Raw genomic sequence first — 25,176 nt, 5'->3', positions numbered from 1 at the left:
TACTCCTGCATTTTTCCTATCACTTTCCTTTTTAAGACATAAATTATTTTACGTTTCTGCTTGAAACATTTCAAAAGCATCAGATGCACTTGCATGAAATCCAAATGTTTATCATGGTCCACAAAGCAAGCATGTTCGGCCACCTGCTTACCTCTCTAAGGTATCAGGCTGTCGGATCCTTCTCTCACCCAGTAGGAGGACCCATAGTGCGTTTCTTCCCATTATTTTCAAGTGTGCTACCCTCCTCCTGATACATTCTTGCTGCATTCCTTCACCTGTCAAGTTTAGATTATCTTTAATGCCTCAGCTTCAGTGTTATCTCCCCAGGAGGAGTGTCCTAAGCACCATTATTGTCCATCATAGTATTTATTTCTTTTGTAGTGCTTATCACAACTTGTAACTATATAAGTTTGTTTGTTTTGCTCAAATATAAAAGCTTTTCAATGTAGTGATCTTCAAGTCTGTCTGTCTTCTTAACCAGTATATTATTGGGGCCTGTCATAGGCCAATATAGAGACAATATTTTTAATCCATAAATATTATTTATTGTACTCTACAGTGAATTTTGCAACCTTATCCACATATTTTAATCCCTTCAAGAATAGGTCCAGTATCCTCTATAATTCATTATTCTACCATCAGTTAGAATAGAGTAGATAACAGATAAATTAACTACATTACAGGAGGTCATCAAAATCACAAGTGAGAGCATGGTAAAGTTTACATTTTATCTGTGTATGAGTTACACGACTCAAATTTTAGCGAGACCCAAAAAGTTTGGAACTGAATCGTATGAATTTATTGTAGAAATTCCACAATGTAGGACCTATTATTGAATAAAAACAGATATTGCCTATGTGGGTCACACTACTTAAGCCCTTTACAATTAGACACTCACCTAATCTTCATAAAGTTACTATGAAGTGGTTTCAAAGAGGTAAAGACTATGATTTTCATTTTGGAGAGCAGGAAACTGAGGCAAGAAGTAAAAGATCTCACCTACCTCCATACATCCAGGAAATGGAATAACAGGGATTCAACACAGATGAGGTCCTTAAATAGGCAGGAGCCATGGACTGAGGGACGGGACTTGAGACGTATTCCATGGGTTACAGTGAGTAAGAAGAATTGGTTGAGTGGAGCATGCGGTGATGGAGAGTTGAAGCAAAGAGGAAATGAAGAAGCTGGAGTCAAAGGTGACTTGGAGTTTCTGGTTTGGGTATTCTCTTACTTGAGAAAAGAACACAAGATAGGAAACAAATCAGAGGAACGTTAATGAGATTAAACTTACAGATTTTGAATGGTGTATGAATGAGAGCCATTGGACAGAACGTTGTTATCAGTAAAGGAAGTGGTCATAACAAATCATAACAATGATAATAATTACCGTTTTGAACATTTATTATATTCTGACGAGTACATATATTTGTATTATCAAAAATAGGAGTAGTCATTTTAAAATACGGTCTGGTTATCCAAAGAGATAAATGAGAGATTTAGATGTCAGAGACATCAGCTCTTGCCATACAAGAGGCAGTTGAACCCGGGGTTTCACTGGGCTTGCCTAGGAAGAATGTGGGGTGAAAAGCCAAGAAGCCAAGTATGGAACTTGAGGAATATTTACTGTAAGTACTTCTCAGAAGAGAGCAGCTACAAAAAAATATATATATAGTTTGAAATAAGAAAATAAAATTTTTTTTTCTTTTAAACTGGCTGCAAGCAGCTGCATTGTTTACTATTGGGTAAGTTCAAGAGAGCTGGCCCACACAACTTCCCATGAGGTTCTGTGTCAAATAGGACACACATGCCATGTAAAAAAAGGGTCACAAAGTACTCATTGCATTTAGCAAAATGTCAGTCATTGGTAGCCTTGGTCCCTGGGAAATAGCAGGGAAAACTCAGATTGCTCTGGTTTGAGAGCAATCAGGATGTAAGAAAGTGGCAATGTGGAGTAGGCTACTTTTACATAAAATAAAAGTTAATAATATTGAGGGTATATGAAGATAAATGTTGGTTGGAAAATTTCAGGAAACCATGTCCACTTAATGTCCTCCCTGTTTGAGCTCTGATGGAATAGTGTGTCTGGAGGCAGTGGAGAGAGTTTCAAGTTGACCCTGAAAAGAGTGAGGATACCATGTTTCTTCATCATGGTTATTTGTGATCCATCTGAAGCCAACAACATTCAAACTCAGTTCAATATTAAAAGGAAAAGAAGCTGGGAGCAGAGGCTCATGACTGTAATCCCAGCAGTTTGGGAGGACGAGGCCAGAGGATCACTTGAAGCCAGAGTTTGAGACCAGCCTGAGCAACAAGCGAGACCTCTTTCTCTACAAAACATAAAACAATTAGCTAGGCATGGTGGCGTGCACCCAAAGTCCCGGCTGCCCAGGAAGCTGAGGCAGGAGGATTGCTTGAGCCCAGGAGTTTGAGGCTGCAGTGAGCCATGATCACTCCAGCCTGGGTGACAGAGTGAGAAAAATTAAAATAAATAAATAAATTTAATTTAAAAAATTAAAATGTCTCAAAAAATTAAAAATAAATTTAAAAAACAGAATTAAACAATTTTTGAAATAAACAAAAAAGAAAAAAAATTACTAAAGCATAATTAGTGCCCAGTAGAAAAAACTGACAGATTTTTAATAAACTTCATGTAAATCAACAGGATCGATACATGGTGAAGAATTACAAAATAGAAAGTTATTGGAAGGCTAAGTTATACTTGCATGTCAATGTGGATGATTGTTCAAAATAAATTATTGAAATAGTATACAGATTGTGCTGACAGAATTTTTATTTTGATTAGATTATTTTTCAGGTATACCTTATAGGTATACTAATCATTGAACTGATTATAGCTGTCCTATTATTCAATATGTCATTGGACAATAAATATGAGAATACCTCTAAGACCATATGCAATTAGATTATTCTGGTGTTTCAGTCTTTTGTTTAGATCAGTTGTCCAAAATAAAGTTATTGTGAACCATCAGTGTGAAACACATATGTAATTTCAAATTTTCATGTAACTCTATTAGAAAAAGTAAAAAGAAACTATTGAAATAAATGCTAAAAATATATTTCAAACACACTATACCAAACTATTATCATTTTAATATGTAATCCATGAAGATTATTAAGACAGTATTTTACTTTTTTTAAAAAAGAAACTTAAGTCTTGAATATCATATGTTTATTTTACACTTAGAGTGTATCTCAATGAAGAATAGCCACATTCCAAGTGCTCAATAGCCACATGTAGCTAGTGGCAACTATGGTAGACAATGAAAATTTAAAGGACTATTTTATGGCTAATTAGAAATGATGATTGTTCATAAGAGACCATATAGATTATGGTGTTTTTGGTAAAGACTTACTCATCCCTCAAGTCACATTTCAAATGTCATCTATTATGTTGGACTTTCTCTGAGGATCCTGGGCAGAAATAATCCCTTTCCCATACAAATTTTCCTAGCATATTTTATATTACTATATATTTAATTCATTCTATAATATTTAACTGTTTATTTTTTATTCAAAATGTTGGGCTTGTTGATGGCAAGTCCAACAGGTCTACATAGTTCTAGTCACATTTCCTTGCCTATAATTTATTAATCCATTTAACAAATATTTATTGAGCACATACTTACTATCATGTATTATTCTTTGTGCTTAAGGTAAATCTGTAGAAAGCAAAGTCACTGCCCTTCACATGGCTTACAGTCTTAGCAATTAGTACTCATTAAAAATATTATTGAATTAAATGGAATTTAGGCTTTAAACCTGTGGGAGTGGCCACTAAACAATGGATCAAACTTAAGAAAGTGATATTTAACAGATACAAATATAAATTTATGTGATTTGGTTTTTTAAAAACTTTTTTCAGAGTTTTAGGCTAGGTAAAAACCTAGTGGGATGTAATTTACATGACTGAGTGATTTTAAAAGGATACCAGATTCAACATTTTAAATATGTTAAAAAAACAATACATTAGTGGAGTTACTTTCTCTTTAATATAAGTAGCCTTAGAAAGCCAAATGCAAAATAGAAAGTTATTGGAAGGCTAAGTTATACTTGCATGTCAATGTGGATGATTGTTTAAAATAAATTATTGAAATAGTATACAGATTGTGCTGGCAGATTTTTTATTTTGATTAGATAATTTTTCAAGTATACCGTATAGGTACACTAATCATTAAATTGATTATAGCTGTCCTGTTCTTCAATGTTGTCATTTATAAGTGGGAACTAAACTATGGGTACACATGGATATAACACGGTGGAATAACAGACATTGGAAACTACAAAAGGTGGGAGAGTTGGCGGGGAGAAAGGGTTGAAAAACTACCGGTTGAGTACAATGTTCACTATTTGGGTAATGTACAGACTTCACCACTGCAAATAAATGCATGTAAAAAGTCTGCACTTCTACTCCCTAATTACATACAAATTAAAAATTTTAAATATATTTATTTTATATGTATATACATATATAGGCATATATATAAAGGGTATATATATTTATAACTATATATGTATGTGTATGTGTGTGTGGGTGTGTGTATATATATAGCCTTATTTAGCAATGGTATCATTTTGTGATGATCAGATCTCATCGGCAGAAGTCTGCTAGTTCTGGGTGCCAAAACTGAATATTGAGAATTCTGACATTTCCAGACACAGAACATCCAGAGTAGGGGACTCAGGATGATAATGAGGTTTTGAACTCAAGACAAGCTGAACACTACACATGCCTGTGGAGCAAACTTGTTCAACCTGAGGCCCGCGGGCCACATGTGGCCCAGGACGGCATTGAATTTGGCCTAATACAAATTCGTACACTTTCTTAATATATTAGGAAATATTTTTGCAATTTTTTTAGGTCATCAGCTATCCTTAGTTTTAGGGTATTTTATGTGTGGCCCAAGACAATTCTTCTTGCAGTGTGGGCAAGGGAAGCCAAAAGATTGGGCATCCCTGCTGTACAGAAAATCTAGGTGACTTCTAAAGTGTCTGCCATCTTTAAGAGGATATGACAGTTCCTAATAGAATACATTCATTGGAAAGAAGGGATGCTTAATTGTAGAGACCAGTAAGTCCATGGTTATCATCAAGTGGGAAGACTGGTTAGGACCATAGGACTTGACGATAGTCCAGTAGAAATCATGCTCCACTTTACTGTGCAGATGGACATCTGCCAAAGATCACAGTACAGCTGAGAATGAAGGTGCCCACTGATTTGTAGTATGGTGTGTGTTTGTACATCAATATTTTTCTCCATATTCCCTTCCTTTTATTTATCTTGGTTTTGAGAGAATGATTCTATCCAATTGCTGGACAACTAAAACTAATTTAAAACTGACAAAAGGCTGGGCATGGTGGCTTACACCTTTAATCCTAACACTTTGGGAGGCCAAGGCAGGAGGATCGCTTGAGCTCAAGGAGCTCAAGACCAGCCTGGGCAAAATGGCAAAAGTCTTTTGAGCTCAAGGAGTTTGAGACCAGCCTGGGCAATATGGTGAAACCCTGTCTGTACAAAAAATATCCATGTGTGGTGGTGCACGCCTGTAGTCTCAGCTACTTGGAGGTGCTGAGGCAGGAATATTGCTTGAGCCCAGGAGATCGAGGATGCAGTGAGCCAAGATCCTTCCGCTGCACCTCAGCTTGGGTGACAAAGTGAGACTCTGTCTCCAAAAACTAAAAATAAAACAAAAATAAAGTTAACAACACATTAGTTCAAAAGAGTATAAAGAATTACATCAAAATTTGTAATATAGTTCACAGTAGGGTGTTGTAATTTTATATAACTTTTTTCTTGTAATTCTCTTTTCTGCATATTTCTCTGCACCTATGCATGTCTGTATCTTCTTACAATGAATTGCACTAAGATTCATACTATATTTATCTGTGAATATACAGTCTACAGTGTTGGAACTGCTTTCTTGTAGGAACCCTCTCTTGATATGCTTTTGCCAAGTGCAAGTAGCACTATTTCCTATCTGCTAGGATGCTCAGAAAATGCTGAATTGAATGTTGTAAGACTGAATTCCAAAACCAGAAATTTAGGCCTGCATCGTGCTTTTACTGCTGTAATAGCACTCTAACTTATTATCTTCCTCTCCTTGGTCCAGTAAGAATGTTTTTTATTTTTTATTTTTGAAACAATCTGATTATATCATGCAGTCCTTAAGATATGTTTGTTCTTGGGCCTGTAGGGTCTGACTCATCCCTACAGCTCCACCCTTACCTCACCTCTTTCTTTGCCCTCCAGCCACGTTGGCCTCAAATATCTGCTCACTGTCGTCACCGTACCAGGCATGTTCCTCCATATCACATCTCCTTCCCGTCCCTACCCTCAGCCTCCAGTTATCAGCAGTTAAGTCTTTTTTGTCTGCATCTATTTCCCCTAGTATATTTCTTTTAAGATCACATTTCCCTCTTTTGGAACAATTATTACAATTCCACTTCTGCGTTCATTTATTTTAATATTTGAATCAGTATCTATTGGTCCCAATGAATTGTAAGGTCCATGAGTAAATGTTACATGTCTGCTTCTATGTGCAACATTACACTACAATACCTAGTGCATATCATAAATGGTTAACATATTTTTGTTAAACAGATATGTAAATTCCTGAACAACCAGAACAATCTAAGTGTCAAATATGACTAGATTTCAGCTAGAACTAAATCTTTTCTTCTATTTCCACTCAAAAGTAGAGGTCATATGACAGAAAAGAGAAATGATAAAACCTCTTAAAATATATAATCTTATGCTTATTTAGGCAAAGTATTCTTCTTAATACAGTGATTAACACCATAGTCTATGAAGAACAGTTAATTCTTGTTCTATATAAACATTAAATTCTATTTTTTATATGCACTTACATAGTTAGAAATTAATACTTTCCGAGGTCATTCAAATGTTAAATTATCTGACCTTCCAAAATACCATGTTTTTCTTTGCCTTGGACAAAGTTGGGAAATAAAGCGAACTGCATAAGACATTAATATCCTTGATGTGTATTGTACCTTAGGGCTGATATACCCACAGGTACTTTAGAGTTTTACTTTGAAGATTTGAGAATCAAAAGTCAAGTTTATCAGTAGCATGAAATACATTTACAATCAAATATAAGAAATAATTGATATATACTATATATAGGTATATATTTATGACAACATTTATTATAATTAAAGAATTGATAATTTTGAAATGTTTTTGTCTACTTAGACATTGATTTAAATTAAAAGAGCATCTAATTATTATGTAATTCTTACCCTCTTTATACCCTTACTGACTCTCATACTCATTCGTTTCTTACATCCTTTTGTTCTCAATTGGACCTTTCTCCTCCTTAATTTTGCTGTTCAATATGTGTAAAAGATGTCTTATTTCTACCTGCCTCCATCTGTGCATCCCATCACTATTTTCTCTCAACATCCCTCTTCATTCCTTGCTTTCCTTTATTTGATTTCTCACTAACAAGTTCTACTGGGTTCTACTTTCTTTCTACTGCAGTTACTTTCATTTTGGGGGAACTATGTAAAAAATTTCAGAAACTAAAATTGTATATAAATATAACATAATTATTTTTTCATCCATGTATTTTTAAAATCGTTGTCTTTCTTGAGCAAGCAATTACCTTTTGAGGTTTCATACTTGTCACCCTTAGCCTTTGTTTTTTAATCACCTTCTATGAAAGTACTACACATACAGTGTTAGAAACAGCATGAGGGTTTTGAAGACAGACTGAGATGGAGTATGCCTCACCCCTCACTACTGCATTTAATTACATTTAGACAGTTATTTTATGTGTCTAAGACAACCATCAAATGGGAAAACACCTACCCCAGAGAATTGTTGTGAGTGTTAAATAATATATCCTGTGTGCAGATCTTCATTTCTCATGACACTGCCTTTCCTATTTCCCATTTATCTTTGGTACATATGCCTAGCCATATATGGTACACTTTCTATGTTGCTTGTTACCTTAGAAACAAACTGCTCTGTTGCACACTGACAAGTAACTGGGATTCTGCTAACTCTACTTATGTTATTTCCAATGTTCTTTATCTCTTCAGTCCACACTGTGAAGATTGATGTGGACTATTATTATCATATATTGCTAATTTCAGTTAGTTTGAAAGTTACTTATCCCAACATCACGCAGCTAATATGTAGGAAGGTTGGACAAGGCCTTTCTGACACCAAAGCTGCAGCTCCTGTTGTAGCATTCTGGTGTGTACCTTGACAACCACAAGGCATTAGAGTGGTGAAAGTGCTAATTCCAAGTAGACAAGAAAGGACAATCCGCTTAACAGGGAAGGAAGGTGAATACCAGACTACTTATGGGAACCGAAAGATATACAAGCAGTAACTTTTGAACTTAGGTTGGTGCAAAAGTAAGTGCGATTTTTGCTATTAATTGCAAAAACCAGTTACTTTTGCATCAACCTAATACCTATATGCCCTCTTGGTAAAGCTGGTTTAAAATATCTAAATGAAGTAAACAGGAGCAAAAAGAGAGCAGGCATATCTGTGCCAATGCAGCATGAGAAGGTGGCCAGAAAAGCTCAGAAATGTATCAGTTTCTGAACTGTAGGTCATCCTTAAAGTGTAAAGCTTATGAGAAGAGCAGTACAGTAGGATCCAGTGGGAAAGATAAGGAAAAAGTGCCACACACACAATTGTTTTCACAACTATTTCCACAGATCACCAGTACAGTATGTTCATCAGTCACATTCCTGTTGATGATGTTAACACAGATAGCTGACAGACATTTAAGAAAGCATATATTTTTATTGAAGATGAATTCATTTTATTTAAAATTAGATAAGTGCTCAGTCTTTTGGTTTTTGAAAGTACACTGAGGTGGGGGACGGAGTATACCTCACCCCTAGTTACTGCAGTTAAGTACACTGCAGTTAAACACATTGATACCCTTTTTGGTTTTATATTTTTATTTTCCAAAGTGTTCCTAATGCCAGAGTAAAAAGTTTACAAGATACTTTAAAAATATTTCATGCCCGCTTTTAAAAATATGATGACAATAACGTACCCAAAACGATAATCCATATAATATACGTTTTGGGTTGTTCCGACTTTCCAGAAAAAAATCTTAAGCTGATGCAATATAAATTGTTAAAAGGTATTTTGTAGACGAATAAAGGTACTTCATTGCTTTACATATTTTTAAATTCCAAAATTCAAGAATACCCTTTTTATTTCATTGTAGTTTAGTTGAAGTAGCAGTGAAATTAAATGTATTCCCAAATCAAGGAGCATGCAGTCAGTCGGAGGCCAGAGCACTTACCTTATTTGTGTATGCTAGTGAAATATGCACAGAATACGTTGTTTGTTTAAGTCCCCCATATAGCCAGTGTAGTTGTTCTTACTTGTTTTACAGTGCAACCTCCTGCTTTAAGATTTAATTATTAGTTTTGATATAGGAAGATAAATTCCTAATGTTCCTAACATTAAAGGGGTGATTCATTTCTTAAATTTAGCTTGGACAGTTGCTGAAAATCTCACAGCTTGTATTCTGTCTGTAGGTATAATGGATAAAGACCAAGTTCAGTATGTTATACATGAAAGTGGGACTCAATTTATTATAGAGAAGCTTTTAATCTTTGTAAATGGCCTGACATGCTGGATTTTATTTAACAGTTGACTTTCATAGAGAAGGAGTAGGCATTTCTTCAAAGAACCTGACTGAATGCTATAATCCATTTCTTTCTGAAATTGCAGTTGTTAAATTAGACACAAAACATTTATGAATTTCAATTTGCCTTTCCAGCAATTAAGGAGTTCAAAAAAATCCCTTTGTGTTTCCTGGCTTTGAAATGATTATGTTTATTATGAACTGGCCCTTCAATTTCTTCTATCAAATACATTGGAGGTTACGTTAAAGAGGAAGACATCAGTTCTGAACAGGTGTGAAAAAGGGTTCCTTGATGTATGAAAGTGTTCTATTTTAAAGCCATTTTAGCAATTTTAGCACATCTACCGCTGTGAATCCTCATGGAAATAGGTGGCCAATTCATTTCTCTATAAAGGGAAGAAAACCTATAACTCAGTCTCCTGGGCCTAATTTTACCATGACGTGGGGCAATGGGTGAGTTTACTGAAACTCTCTTCCTGTCTCATTGTTTCAGTGTTGATCCTCCTTATCGTCACCATGAGAAGACGGAAAAAAGAGCCCCTTATTTTTGACGAAGAAAGAGACATCAGAGAAAATATTGTGAGATACGATGACGAGGGCGGGGGAGAAGAGGACACGGAAGCCTTTGACATGGCTGCACTGAGAAACCTCAACGTCATCCGAGACACCAAGACCCGGAGGGATGTGACTCCAGAAATTCAGTTCCTGAGTCGACCAGCTTTTAAAAGCATCCCAGATAATGTCATCTTTAGGGAATTTATTTGGGAAAGATTAAAAGAAGCCGATGTTGATCCTGGTGCTCCTCCTTATGACTCCCTGCAGACATATGCTTTCGAAGGAAATGGCTCAGTGGCTGAGTCACTCAGCTCTTTAGATTCCATCAGCTCAAACTCTGATCAGAACTATGACTACCTAAGTGACTGGGGACCTCGCTTTAAACGACTCGCGGACATGTATGGGACTGGCCAAGAGAGTTTGTACTCATAGCCTTGGAACCTTAATTTGAAATGTACTGAAGAAAAAGTAACAGCAAAAAATAAAATGAAATGAAATAAAATAAACCACTACATACAGAAAACAAGAACTCCACTTGCTGGAGAGAGATGGTTGTAAATATTTCTCCATTTTTAATTGTTTAGGTTTCTGCCTTGGTGAGGCATATCTTCATTAGACTTATCTAAGGGACTGCACTGACCACAGACTCTGAGCGTTTGAAGGTTTTTTGATAAAAAGAAATGCTCAGTGGTTTGTGAATAGATAGCAACTCTCATCTACCTGCAAAGGCACCAAACCTCTATGAGAAAGTAGTGCCCTGTGTTGTCAGTGAGTCAAAGATGCCCTGTACATACCTTCATGGTACTGTCATTGAGAGGAAGAGAACATGATGAGCTATTGAAAAGCCCTGGAACTTCTTGCATATCAAAACTTGGGACAAATTTAATTTACAGAGATGCTTAGAGCTTACTATATTATTGAATCCAACAGAATTATGTTGCTCTTGACTAACAGAAATATTTTATTTAGCAATATATAAATTCTCAGAAATTCCTTCCTAACTGAAAACCCTGCCACAAAAGCCAGTAAAATTTAGTTTAAGGCAATATAAACCATTGTTTATCCAATAAATTATGAAGTGTTCCAAATAAGAAAAAGGTAAATAATTTTTAAAGTTTGTGATAGTTTTGAGATGCTTGTGTAGGTATGATAAAAAAAAAAAAAAAGTTGCTGTCTATTCATTGATTTTTATTCTCTCTTCTGATTCATACAGGAGAATATCTTTTCTTTTTTATTTGACACATGGTGTTGTATTTATTTTGGAGCTCCAATCTCCACTAAATTCAGGTCCATCATACTGCCTCATAGTATTAAACTCATCAGAACATGCTGATTTTTCTCCAGCCCGAGCTACATGAAGGAAATGAAGCATGGAAATGGAGAAATAATAGTAAAGCAATTGAGCCCTGTTGCAGTTCACATCTCAAGGAGGAGCACAGCTACAAGGACATATAAATTGTTCTTCTGAGCCATTAGAATGTCAAAACATTGGAATAAAATATTTGTATTTTAGAAAGACTTCAGAGTGAATTGAGATTTTCTTTGATGCAAGAATTATTTTTCAAGGTCATGAGTTCTACATGCTCCAAAGACTTTCAAGAACCCAGCCTTTCTTGTTGCAAACATATTGAGTAAAATACTGATTTCTTAAAAATCTTAAACAATATAATGTTATAAAGATTAAAATCCATCTTTAAATTCTGATGCAAATATGTCCCTCAAGAATTAACTAAGCAATGTATGATTTCTATGTGGTTTAGATTTGTCAAAGGAAGGAAGGCAATTGCAAGTCATCATATTGTTTAAGTCTGAGATGAGCTTCTTCGAGTATGACTTTCATGACCAAAATGATATTTCTACCTATTATTTTTCCTAGGTTAATACTAGCCTAATGTGCATATATATTCAAGTAACAATGGATTTATTATTTTCCTTCCTTTCTCTTTTGAAAATAATTCATTGTTGGGTTCCTAATACATTTACAGATAGTAAACACTGTATAGAGAATCATGTTCTAAAAGTGCTTTTTGAAAGGCAGACAGTGAAATTAGAATATTAATATGTTGATTACACAAAGAACTACGTCGGATTCTGTAAACTTGCAGCCCAACTTTAGAAATGAAGTATGTAAAAGTGACCTTCAGCTTCATAAAAATAGATAATCCAATAAATTTGATTACCTGCAAACAGTTCTTTAATTTGAATAAAGTTTTGTAAACATTGTTTTATAACTATATAGATATGCTTCTTGCTGTATTAATATGCATATATATTTTTAAAAATTATAACAGTGAAATATACTGTTCATAACTTTTAATCACACATGCAAGTTTTTCAAATTAAGAAAAAAAAAACAGTGTATTTGACCAGTTTAATAAAATCAGAATGTGGTGCAGGAATTACATAGATGTTAAATCAGCAAGGTGCTGAGAATACAGTTTGTAATAATCCCGTTGTTGTCTGCAAGAAGATGAAATAGTTTAGTACATTTGGATTATGTTGTCAAAACTGCTGATTGTTGCACATATCACTAAACGGAGGTGTGGATGTATTTTAGAAAAGGAACACATATCATTCACCCTTCTTTTTCTGCTTTTAAAATGTGTGTTTTTTCTCATTAATTTTTTCAAATGTTTACCAGTGATAGATTGGAAAAAGAAAGGTTCACATTTAAATAATAATTTAAAATTATTGCATATACCCAATTGCTATTTATGTGCAGATGATTATATCAATGCGGTATTAAATTTGATTCAGTGGTTTTTTTTAATTTAAAAAAATTTCTTAAGATGGCTGGAAGAATGTTCCTAAAATAGGTAGTGTTTACATGAAGTCGTCTAAGCTTAATTGTTAGAGTAGTAAATGTTCTGCCGTTGCTTATTTTAGTTTTCTTTTTTATTCTGAAAACTAATGCTATATATGATGACTGACAATACTTGAGATATATGCTTTGTTTTAAAAACAGAGATTGAAGAGTTGATTGATAAAATTAATATTAAATCTATTTGGAAAATTCTCCAAAAATCATTTAAATAAATATATATTATCAAGTTGCTTAAATTCAGTATTATACTGAAACCAACTAGAATGAGCTCACAAGAACTAATTATGCATATCTCTTCCCAACTCCAGGTACAGTGATATCATTTTGGTATGTTGATGTCAGCCTTGGTGGGATTATTTCGACCACAACAGTAATTAGCAAACACTACCCTTTTCTCTGGAGAACAAGTTGTTAAACATTTACCAGCACTCTACTGCTTAAATTATTTTATAAAAGGACATGTGATAATTGTAAATATGTTATGAATTTATATGATTTAAAATAATGACATGAAAGGAATTTATGCTATATTTTACTACTAAATATCAATGCATATGGTAGTGATTTCCTGACGTGAAATCCTTGGAGCTACTTGTAGACAGGGAGAGGATTCACTTCTTTATGGAAAACAATGGCTAAATTTTAATCAGAGATAATAGTTCAGGAAGTCAATATATTTAAATATTTTCCGCTTGTCCATATAGGAGCATCAATAGAAACTCAGGGTGTGCCAAATTATGCCCATTTTGAACAGTTTAATTTATTGAAAAATCAGATGCATTTTACTTGTTACTGTCTATGTCAAGGAAATACACCCAAGCCCTTAATCTGAAATGTCACCATTGCATTGTTTAAAATCAGCATAAAAATATAAAAATCAAATCTTAAGAAAATGGATTTCTGGAGATCAAACCTAAATTATCAATCTCAATTCACAAATTAGTCTCTCAAAGAAATATTCCTAGATCAGTCAACTAAAGGAACAAAATCAAGAAAAAATTAGGTAGTAATTTACAGGCAATAAGTAGATTTTTCTACAAGCAATCACCAGATCGGGGATCTGGTAAATATCTTGATTTGCCAGGAAGTTTCGCTTATGACTACAATTGAGATTAGTTGTCTACAAGATACATGCAGGAGGTAGTAGTGGTTAAGTGATGGTAGCTGCCTTTTCACTCTGCGCTCTGAGGATGTTTTACATTATTTTATCTTGATGCACAATTACATTTACTACATTGGATGACAGACATAGGCAATTATTTTCATGTCAACGGCATAGTTACACAATGTAGGAATGATATTTGTGATATGACCCACATGCCCAAGAAATGCAAATGCAAATAGTGTTAGCATTTATATTGAAATATAAAATCTACAGGAGCTTAAAATAAACTAAGCTAAACACACTGCAAGAAGCTAAATGATTTAGTTTAAACATGTTAAAGTTTTAAAGCACTAGCTGTAAATATTAATCTTCAGATTTTCAATTTAACATATATTCGCTTACAAACTGTTCTAATAATAACCCTAATTATTTTCCAAGTCACCATTTAAAGTTTTATTTACAGTTGACCTAATCAAATTAAAGTTGATGAAAGCTTCAACTTATTTTTTAACTCTTTCTGGTCAACGATGCATGGAGGCAGGTGAAATATATATGACAACTAATAGATAAACCAATTTATTTTATGTTAGTGTATGTTAATTTTTAATTATGAATAATGTATATTGTGTGTATATATGATGGTGTATGAAAGTTGGCAATGAAAGCTAATACAATCATGTTAGTTGGCTGGATATAATAAAGAACAAGAAAGGAATAATAGCATTTGCATTTTAAATATAATTGAAATGATTTCAGAAGAGTGGGATCAGACCTTAAGAAACATGGGAGATGTTTAAGGCTGTGATTTGGTGGATACTGTAACGTATGATTCTGTGGGTAAAACTTTTCAAGCAAATCAAGGCAGGCAGTGTGTGTTGCATTCTGACACTTTTTCATTATTATGCTAACTTCTACTGGCTCAGAATTTAACTGAAAAGGATGTGTCCGTGTGTGTGTGTTTTTATGTGTGTGATTGGGAACCTTGAGAGATGTATCTGAAGCAATGTAAAAATAAGAGTCTCATACTGCCTGGTAAATGCTGGCATATTGTTGTCACTTGCCAAGTGACTGTTAGGCAATAAGACTAGAAAATATGGTACTGAATGAAAGGAGAAATATCTTATTTGCTGTAACCATTTAATTTATATTAGGATAAGGATTTCAGTAGCTAAGGAAAGAACATTTAGCTGAATTATTTGAGAAATTGTCACATATTATTGTGTAGATTTAATCTCATTGTTAACACAGAATATAGAGTGTGAATTATTTGTTATGAAATGTTACTGGGCATTGGTGTCAGTGTGGTATACCAGAAATTACCTCTGGTCTGTGGTTATAAAATCTAGGTCAGAAGCTCAGTTTCGCCACATTTTTGCTGTGCCCTCGATGCCATTCTCATTATCTGAACTTTTATAGCTTCATGATTAAAATTGAGTTAACTACTATCCTGTTTCAGAGGCTTGTGAATGATTAAGTGAAAGACTGTGTAAACTGTAAAACACTATAAAAATATAGAGCTTTATTATGGGAAATAATGGGAATTATGTAAAAAGGTCGATTATTGTTATATGGTAAACAGAGAATTTCTGTTTGGAGATATATACATTAAGGAAAAATACATGCAATTTGGTATCCTAAATTGGGAAATAATATTCAAATAGAAAATTGTCATAATTAATTGAAGCCACTCAAATACAGTTATAAGATCTTAAAAGAGTGAAGTTTAACCCAACCTAATTCAACTATTTATATGAATTGATATCCATATGTGAATTGGATTATAAATAAAGAACAAATCTTTCCTACTTATGATGATGACAGAGTAGAAGACAAAGGCCTGCCTTTAGATAATCCCAACCTCATTGCTGAACACAAAACACCAGAATAGAGAAAATAAAAAGACAATAATGAGTATAAGTTAAGTGGTCTTCCAGGCATCCAGAGTAGATAAAGAAAATGAAGTTCTAGAGAATACAATACTTTTTAAAGTCACAGTGACATATGTGTAATTAATAATTTATACACTTGAAAAAATTAAAATGCAATGATACTGGCTTAACATGAAAACCATTCTGAATGCAATGTACTCTTGATGACTCAAACTCACTTCTTATATCTTACAATAGTTCATCTTAATCTCATGAATGAAGAAGCTCTAGGAAACTAAAAAATAATATACAATAGATACTACTTTTTGTCAGTGATGCCAAGATGAATGTTAATAAGCTCTCTTCTCAACTTTAGCTCTTAGTTATCTGGTTATTTTATGCTCATGTGAACAGACACTAGAAACAAATATATTAATAACTATGTAACTAATGAGAATGTTGAGAAGTACAGCATACTTTCATTCAAAAACTTAAACTTGCATTTTCATTTTATTAATGAATATAATTATGGTAATAGTTTATATTTTTATAAGCTGGAAAAAATTATATGATTCAGTACCCTACAGCTTCGTGTTCTATTTTTGTGAGTATAAACACTATGTTTTTGTATTTCAAGATCTGGAATATGTTGTATATTGTATATGACCAATACTTTACAAACAATCAAGTTTTAAAACATTAGATAACTATATACCAATTTCATTTTACATGCAGTAATTTTACATGTCCAAAAATAAAAGGAAAAGGAAAAACAACTCACTACACAACTTATATATAATATATATTATGTATTTGTCTTTGAATTATGTGTTCGTATGTGTGTGTGTGTATACATATAGACAGAGAGCATGCACACACATACATACACATATGCAGGAACACACACAATTTGAGGCTAAGTGTTGAAGTAAAGTAAATGACTTTTAAATTAGATCCAACCTCTACAATTAAATTATATGAGCATACTGAGAAAAAAATGCACATTTGTAAAGGTTCTCTTTAGTAGAGATTTCAGAATTTTTTTTCAGAAATTTAGAGGAATGAACAATTCACATTAGTAAAACACACAGTATTACTTTCAATGAAACTATAACTGTTATGTTTATGAAATTCCATTACAATTACATTAAAAAGAATTAAAACCACTTTTGAAATGTTTTTGCTTATGTAAGAGTCACTTGTATAATAAAACAGTCTTAAAAATGTTAATTCAATTGACTGCAGAATTGATCCTGAAAATCCAGTTCACTTAACCTTGGAAATGAGCCATGAAGCATAAAACTTGAGGTCAGAATGTATGTCAGAACGCAATAGATTATTTTCATTCAGCTCAAGTGCTATCTTTCTGGCAAATAGGCTTCTACAATATTCAGTATTGGAGATGTTTAAAACAAATATAAGAAATAGGGTACTGTTTCAGAACTAACAAGTGAAGAGATACATACAAAGTGTACTCTGAACTGAAATAAATGTAGGAAGACAAGCCGTGAGAATGTGAGAGTTCAGTGTATTGTTGTATTTTCTTGTGTGTTTTGCTATATTTTAAAAAAATAAGAAAAAATTGTCGCAGAGTAAGATACATGGAAGAAAATAATTTCCTCAATTCTTGGTACCTCACTACAATGAAGACTTCTATTGTCATCATTCTCAGCTCTGATGGTGGTGCCAACCTGGTTTCCAACATATACCTCCTGACAACTCGGTACAGAAAATGAGTATCATTGTAATTAAAGTTTAACATTTTCTTCTAAGTGACTGATTTTTTAATATGAAATTATCATAATAAAGTTTTTCTATAGATACGTAATTTTAAGTTCCATAACATTCTAACATATACATGATTTCAATTTTCGTATAAGTCTGTGAATCACTCAAGTTAGGCATTGTTAGGTTTTTTAAGGAAAAACTTTGATGACCAGAATAATTGTAACTTATGGAAAAAAAAAACACATAAAGTAAATGGTAGAAATGAAAGAAGAAGAAGAAGAAGAAAAAAAAAACAAACAAACAACTTTGGGACATTTTGCCCTTTATCTTTTCTATTATCTTAGACTGTCAATAAATAATGGTTTGGTTTAGGAGGATAAGAAGATAGCTGAAACTCTAATAATTTGACTTTCCAATCTTAATTAGGCTTCAGTTCCCTCACTAGGATTGTGAAACTTCCTTGCGATTCTTTTTTTAAAAAATAATTTAATCAGGATGTGACATTAAATTATGTTTCCATGTAATGAGAAAATGGAAATATTTATATTGTCATGATGATGGCACTTCACCAGTATGTCTCAATCTATTCTCAATTGTGGGAAGTCAGGGACCCCGAATGGAGGGACTGGCTGAAGCTGCGGCAGAAGAACATAAATTGTGATGATTTCATGGACATTTGTTAGTTCCCCAAATTAATACTTTTATAATTTATTACGCCTGTCTTTACTGCAATCTCTGAACTTAAATTGTGAAGATTTCATGGACATTTATCACTTCCCCAATCAATACTCTTACAATTTCCTATGCTTGTCTTTAATCTCTTAATCCCGTCATCTTTGTGAGATGAGGATGTATGTCGCCTCAGGGTCCTGTGATGATTAACTGCACAAATGGTTTGTAAAACATGTGTGCTTGAACAATATGAAATCTGGGCACCCTGAAAAAGAACAGGATAACAGCGATGTTCAGGGAACAAGGGAGATAACCATAAGTTCTGACTACCTGCGGGGCCGGGCAGAACAGAGTCATGTTTTCTTTATTGCAGAAAAAGAGTAGGAGAAATATCGCTGAGTTCTTTTCCTAGTAAAATAGAAACCTGCTGGTTTTGCAGCTCAGGTGGGCATGATGGAACCTGCCAACATGTGATGTCACCCCCAGAGACCCAGCTGTAAAATTTCTCTCTTTTGTACTCTTTCTCTTTATTTCTCAGACCAGCCGACACTTAGGGAAAATAGAAAAGAACCTATGTTGAAATATTGAGGGCTGGTTCCCCTGATACTCTGTTATGTCTTTGAGGTGGGACATTGTTTTAAGAATGGATGATAGCACAAAAACATGGCAGACCAGATTTTCTGAGGGTTACCCACTTTGCAGATTCATAAACTTGTTATTGAATAGTTGGCTCACAGGGTAGAAGAAAAACCCCAACAAGCCCTCCACCTTTTCCAAAAAGAAAAAAGAAAAAGAAAAAGCTAAATTTTATGAAGCTAAACTGTCAACCAACAGATCTACTGAAGTTGCCATGGGAGCAGCTCCAACCCAGCGCTGGGCTCATGGAAGGCAGCAAGGTACCTGCATCAAGCCAAGATCCATAAAGGTGCTAGTGTCATTTGAGGACAGTTTCACCCCTACCTCCCATAGATTCTTTTAGACCAAATATGAATTAGTAGTCAAAAATGACCAAACAGATGATAACACACCATGAGGGAGATGGTTCATAGAAATCTCCAAGAACTTCATATATGGTAACTATTAGAAATATGACAAGAAAAAACTTTGTGTAAAATATAGAATAAAACACAAGCAATAATGAAAAGATGATCTATGATGGTGTATACTTGCAAAATAACCAAACAGTGTATTTAAGATTTAAATATATCTTTGAAGCTAGAAGTACTATGAAGAGTGTATATACTATATTAGACACTGTGTAAGAAGGAACTTGTGACGCAAAAAAATAGAATGCAAGAAATTAATCTGCCACATAGAGAAAAAAAGATAATCTGAAAGAACATAAGGGACAAGGATAAAATACAGTTTAACGTGCTTATAACCAGTGTGATCTTTGTTAATCAGAATTCTAGAATGTTCCATTGCCTTGTGTGATACCTCCACTGCCCCCACTTTTTTTTCTTTTTCTTTTTTTTTTTTTTTTTTTTTAGACAAGGTCTCATTATGTTTCCCAGACTGGCTTTTAACTCCTGGTCTCAAGTCATCCTCCCGCCTCTGCCTCCCTAAATGCTGGAATTACAGGTGTGAATCACCATGCCAGGTGTCTCCCATTTTTTTCATGGTAGCTTAACTTCACCTGAAGCCTCCTATGCCACTATCTTTATAGGAAGCTTTACCGATTTTGTACGACTTGGTTTAATTTATTCAGCTTAATGGTCCATTTAACCAATATTGTTATAAATTTATGAAGCTTCAATTCTAGCAAAAATAAATTATGTACATTCATCAAAATGTGTGGCACACCTATGAAAAGTGATCAGGATGCCCAAGCAATTTTAATTAAAATCAGATAACTAAATATGGGCTCTGTGTTTTCATTTATCTTTTCTCTCTGTGGTGTTTTGGATTACTTTCTCTGGGGTTAGTAAAGATCAAAATAAAGCCCTATTTTTTCCTCTAATAAAAGGGGATTTATTTGGGTTGTAGAGAAAAGATACAATATAATCATGGTTCAAGTGGCAAAAATCAAGATTTTGTGTTTTTTTCTTCTCTTTTAAATATTCTCTTCCTACTTCTTTAGTCCACCAAAATCCTTTTAACAATATATTCAATAGCCAGAAAATCAAATGAGTTGAGGACTGGGTGAATTCTGCAGCTCTCAATTGATCTATCAGTGAGTAATTCTGATCTTTATCACTTCTAGGTGGTCTTCAATATCTTGATTTAAAGTTTCATAAAGATAACTAAGCTGTGCTTTTGCCATTTCACAGTTTGGTAGTAAAGGGGATTCTCTTAGTTCTAGTTCAAGGCAAAGATTGCTGTCTTCTTTTATTTTTTTTTTTCTTTTTCATCAATGGTGGGTCAGGGATGAGCATATGTCACTACTTGTTTTCCTAAGATGTTAACAATGCGAGGGTTGTACGACAGGCATAGATCCTTTGTACTTAAAACCATCCAGTTCCCTCATCAAAAGGAATAATAAATTAATGAAATTTAGTCTCCTAGTTCATGGTGGGTTAAGTAGAATGTGCATATGACTATCAGCATGCACAAGAGACCAAAGAAAAGTCTCACTTATATATAAAACTTAAAAAGGTTCATATTTCACTTTCCTTAACCTAAGCATGTAATATCTAGCTTCCAAAATGAAAATAATTAGTTGAATAATATGTACCAATTATTTAGAAAGGACATTTTTAAATTTTAAACATGCATTATGCATTATTTTTATTATGTATAATTATATCAGGAGAGGTTTCATCACATAAATGCTCCTGAACTGAAATTTAAGAAACGTATTTATATGAAGTATGTTTCACCATTATTGCACATGTATTTTCTGAGGACATGTATTATTACCAGCATTTAACCCACGAGGAAAGTGAAACTCCAAGAGGTTTGATGAATTGGCCAACATTCCACAAGCATTGAGTGATAGGGCAGGACCTGACCCAGGTTACTTCCATTCTGCCTTAACACTGCTATGAACATTCATAATTTGAGGTTTCACATGATGATACTGTAATTTCACCTGTTAAATGTATGTGTTAACATCACATACGTAGGTAAGTATAAGTAATTAAAGGTTATTGTTTTTCCTCCAGGTGCTCAGAGGGGAAAGATAGCTAAAAAGATAACCCTTTAAGCTCTATGTTTCGGTGAGAAAATGTGTGAAGTGGGCTTATGGTCAAATTTATGCAGGCAAGTCCTTAAGTTTTAAATATCAGTTCACCTTCACAGCACCACATTGGTGTATATACAAATCAAACAGGAATGCAAAAGAATTCCTGATAAACAATTTGGGGAACTGTAAAGATTAGAAGTGAATTAGTGAAACAATGGATGAGGGCTAGAAGTAGAAGGCATGATGGAAACAAAAATCCTCAGTATTAACCACACTGAGAAACAAATGCACCTACCAGAAACAGGAAAGGGACAGTTTTGTTATGATAACCGCTGTAACATGTTATGTTTGCAGTTGAAATCATCTTCAAGGCTATTAATATATAAACAATTAGAAAAAGGTGTCTGCATTCTTAAACCCATTCAAACTGTTAGCGAAAGTTTCAAACAATGTTGCTTGAAAGTACAGTAATTCAGAGCAGAATAGAGGTTGATTAAAAAAGACCAAAAACTTGTAAAACAAGAAAGTAGGATATTTATAGAAAATTATTATTCAAATTAGTTGTAATTCATGTCAAAATCCTTCCCCATCTTCAATTCAGCTTCTGTAAATCTTATCATTCATTCATTCATTTAGAAGTAAGCATCTGTATGGGGTGGGGACCGGCTATACAACAGTGAGTTAAAGAGATATTATTACTAGAGCTACTAGACAGTTTTCTCTGAATGTGATTTCTGGATTACCTAAGTCATAGTAACTCCTGTTACATAACAGAATTCTTGTTTAGTGTGTTTCTGCAGACTTCATATTGCACATTGAATTAGAATTTTTAGGAGTGAAAAGCTTAGCATTTCAGGGCATCCTCTCCTCCTGATCACCAACAACTACCATAGAAATGTCCCAGTCAGGCTCAGTGGCTCATGCCTGTAATCCCAGCACTTTGGGAGTCCAAGGCAGGCGGATCACGAGGTCAAGAGATCGAACCCATCCTGGCCAACAAGATGAAACCCCGTCTCTACTAAAAATTAAAAAAAAAAAAATAGCTGGGCATTGTGGCACGCGCCTGTAGTACCAGCTACTCCGGAGGCTGAGGCAGGAAAATTGCTTGAACCCAGAAGGTGGAGGTTGCAGAGAGCCGAGATCGCGCCACTGCCCTGCAGCCTGGGTGACAGAGCGAGACTCTGTCTCAAAAAGAAAGAAAGAGAAAGAGAGAGAGAGAGAGAATGAAGGAAGGAAGGAAGGAAGGAAGGAAGGAAGGAAGGAAGGAAGGAGAAAGAGAAAGAGAGAAAGAAAGAAAGAAGGAAGAAAGAGAAAGGAAGGAAGGAAGGAAGGAAGGAAGGAAGGAAGGAAGGAAGAAAGGAAGGAAGGAAGAAAGGAAGGAAGAAAGGAAGGAAGAAAGAAAGAAAAGAAAGAAAGAAAAAGAAAATGTCCCAACAGGTGCCTCTGTCAGGTGCTCCACCATGGGGATCAGCAAATAAAATTCATTATATGTTCATTCTACTATTATACAGGGAACCAACTCCATATTGAGTAAGGAAAGTTTTATAAACATCATTGATTTGAAGCACTTCAAATAGTCTTTTGCAATTTGACCATCAAAATAAGCGCTAATAGTGAGTGATACAGGAGAGGCAGATAGTGAGGACAAAAGGGTCTTCGGTAAGGCTTTCTTTTTAATAAAAAGCAGCCACCAAAATCATTTCCTTTCTAACAAAGAGCGACCTAAAAAAAATCAAGCTGCGGACATAGATGAGCAAGCTGGAAGCATCCATGGGTGAATGCCAGCAGCTGTTCCACTGGGAAAAGCCTACCTGTGGGCCAGGTATGTTCAACATGGAGGCTTCATCTTCCCTTTTCTTTGTCACCATACATACCGTAAAAGAAGCAGGCAATATGGCACCGGCCAGGTAAAGAACCAAACTGCATAATCAAAGATTAGAGTAGGGGTGACCAGATTTTTGCACACTATGCGAATGGCACACACCTGGTCTAACCAATCTTTCATGCCCCGTGTAAATCAAACACTGCCTCCTCAAGCTCATCTGTAAAACCTCCTGCACTTCACCACAGGAGTGCCAACCCATTTTCTCCAGGACCCCTCTATCTGCAGCAGAGAGAGCTTTTCTCTTTCTTTTGCCTATTAAATTTCCACTCTTAACCTCACTCTGGTGTGTCCACATCCTAGTTTTCCATGGCTGTGGGACAACGAACCTCAGGTATTACCCCTAACAGAGATACCGCTTTAAGAGCATGAAGTATAACCTGAGTTATAACCTGAGTCCATGCTGGCACAAACAAATAAATAGAGATTCATACAAGTACTTTCTTGTAGTAGGATGCCAACCAATAAATATTGAAGGGATGATGAAAGTAGAAATTCATCAAAGTTTTTTAAAACTAGTGTATAACATGAGACAATAAACATGTTTACATAACACTCAACTTTTTTTTCACAAGGAATTTATTAATTACAGAGGAAAAAGTAATAATTTCTGGTGCAGAAATATGGGAGACACTGCCTGAACCAATGAATTAGCTGATCAATAAGATTAGAAAAAAATGTTGTGAAATGTGTCCTGATATGATGCACTGAGGACACAACACCACTTTTGTGTTATTCCTGACAGATATGTATAACCTATTTCTATTTAGAAGGACACAATACAAACCATAAAAGAACGTTATACAAAATAAGGTGCCTATATTTTTCAAAAATGTCAAGATCAACAAATATAAAGAAAAGCTAGGGAAGGTTCCAGATTCTTTAAAAATTGTATAAATGCAATGCAAGTGTTTTCATAGTCAGAAGGCATTTTTTTCCCTAAATGTTTTTCTGAAACTACAACCTGACAGTCTAGTTTCTGTGAGATTACATGAAGAAATCTTTTTGTATTTAATAAATAACAAATGAAATATTTAATTACAGTAGAAATAGAATAGTAAAGACAGCATTATCTTAGTTCCCCAGATAAATCAAAATAGATAAGATAAAATAAGATAGATTTGCACATGGCAATACTGATGCATACAACGCAGACTTGGAAGTACAATAGTTTCTATGGTGATTGCCAAAGAGCTGCTAATCAGTAATTTTTTTCCATATGTCAGTATTTCTTTTTGCAAGATTCTAAGAAATGATCTATAAAGTATATGTATGTTATAAAACTAATTGGTTTGTTCAAAAATTAGTTATTGTAATTATTAGTCATGGTCATATTTTATTATTGGAATATTAGGTGATAATAACTAATTTTTAAATAATCCAATTAGTTTTTTTTTTTTAAATAAAGGTCTATAAAGATTGTAACCAACATCACTTTTTAATACGATGTGAATGGCAGAGTATTTGATTGGTTTGATATAGATTCATTTAATGGAAATCTACATATTAATTTAAAATTAGAAATTTTCTTTAGAAAATATTATCTGAAATAATGGTAGCTGTTGAAAATATCATGAAGTATTTTAAGTGATACATTCTCACTCATTGTACTTATTAAGAAAATAATAAATGCCTAATGGTTTGAGTTATTGCTGAGTATTATTTACTGTCAAAACTTGCAACTGACAGATCCGGAGTATACTAGAGAAGCATTTTGCATATTCGAGCATTTTTAAGAAATTTAAATTATATGTAA

At 34.1% G+C, this 25,176-nt stretch overlaps 1 protein-coding gene across 2 annotated transcripts in view; it reads left to right on the top strand.

Moving 5' to 3' along the window:
• CDH7 (cadherin 7) overlaps nucleotides 1–14,860 on the top strand; it is a 133,327-nt gene extending 118,467 nt beyond the window's left edge. For both annotated transcript variants that reach the window (XM_050767170.1, XM_050767171.1), the window contains exon 12: nucleotides 10,156–14,860. In XM_050767170.1, the coding sequence (XP_050623127.1) occupies nucleotides 10,156–10,649 (494 nt within the window). In that variant the 3' untranslated portion in view covers nucleotides 10,650–14,860. The remainder of the gene's footprint in view (nucleotides 1–10,155) is intronic.
• Nucleotides 14,861–25,176: the final 10,316 nt, after the last annotated feature.

Source organism: Macaca thibetana, chromosome 18, assembly GCF_024542745.1.
Source record: "Macaca thibetana thibetana isolate TM-01 chromosome 18, ASM2454274v1, whole genome shotgun sequence".
NCBI classification, from domain to species: domain Eukaryota; kingdom Metazoa; phylum Chordata; class Mammalia; order Primates; family Cercopithecidae; genus Macaca; species Macaca thibetana.
The sequence above is the reverse complement of the archived record's forward strand: the minus strand, read 5'-3'. Positions and strand labels throughout refer to the sequence as shown.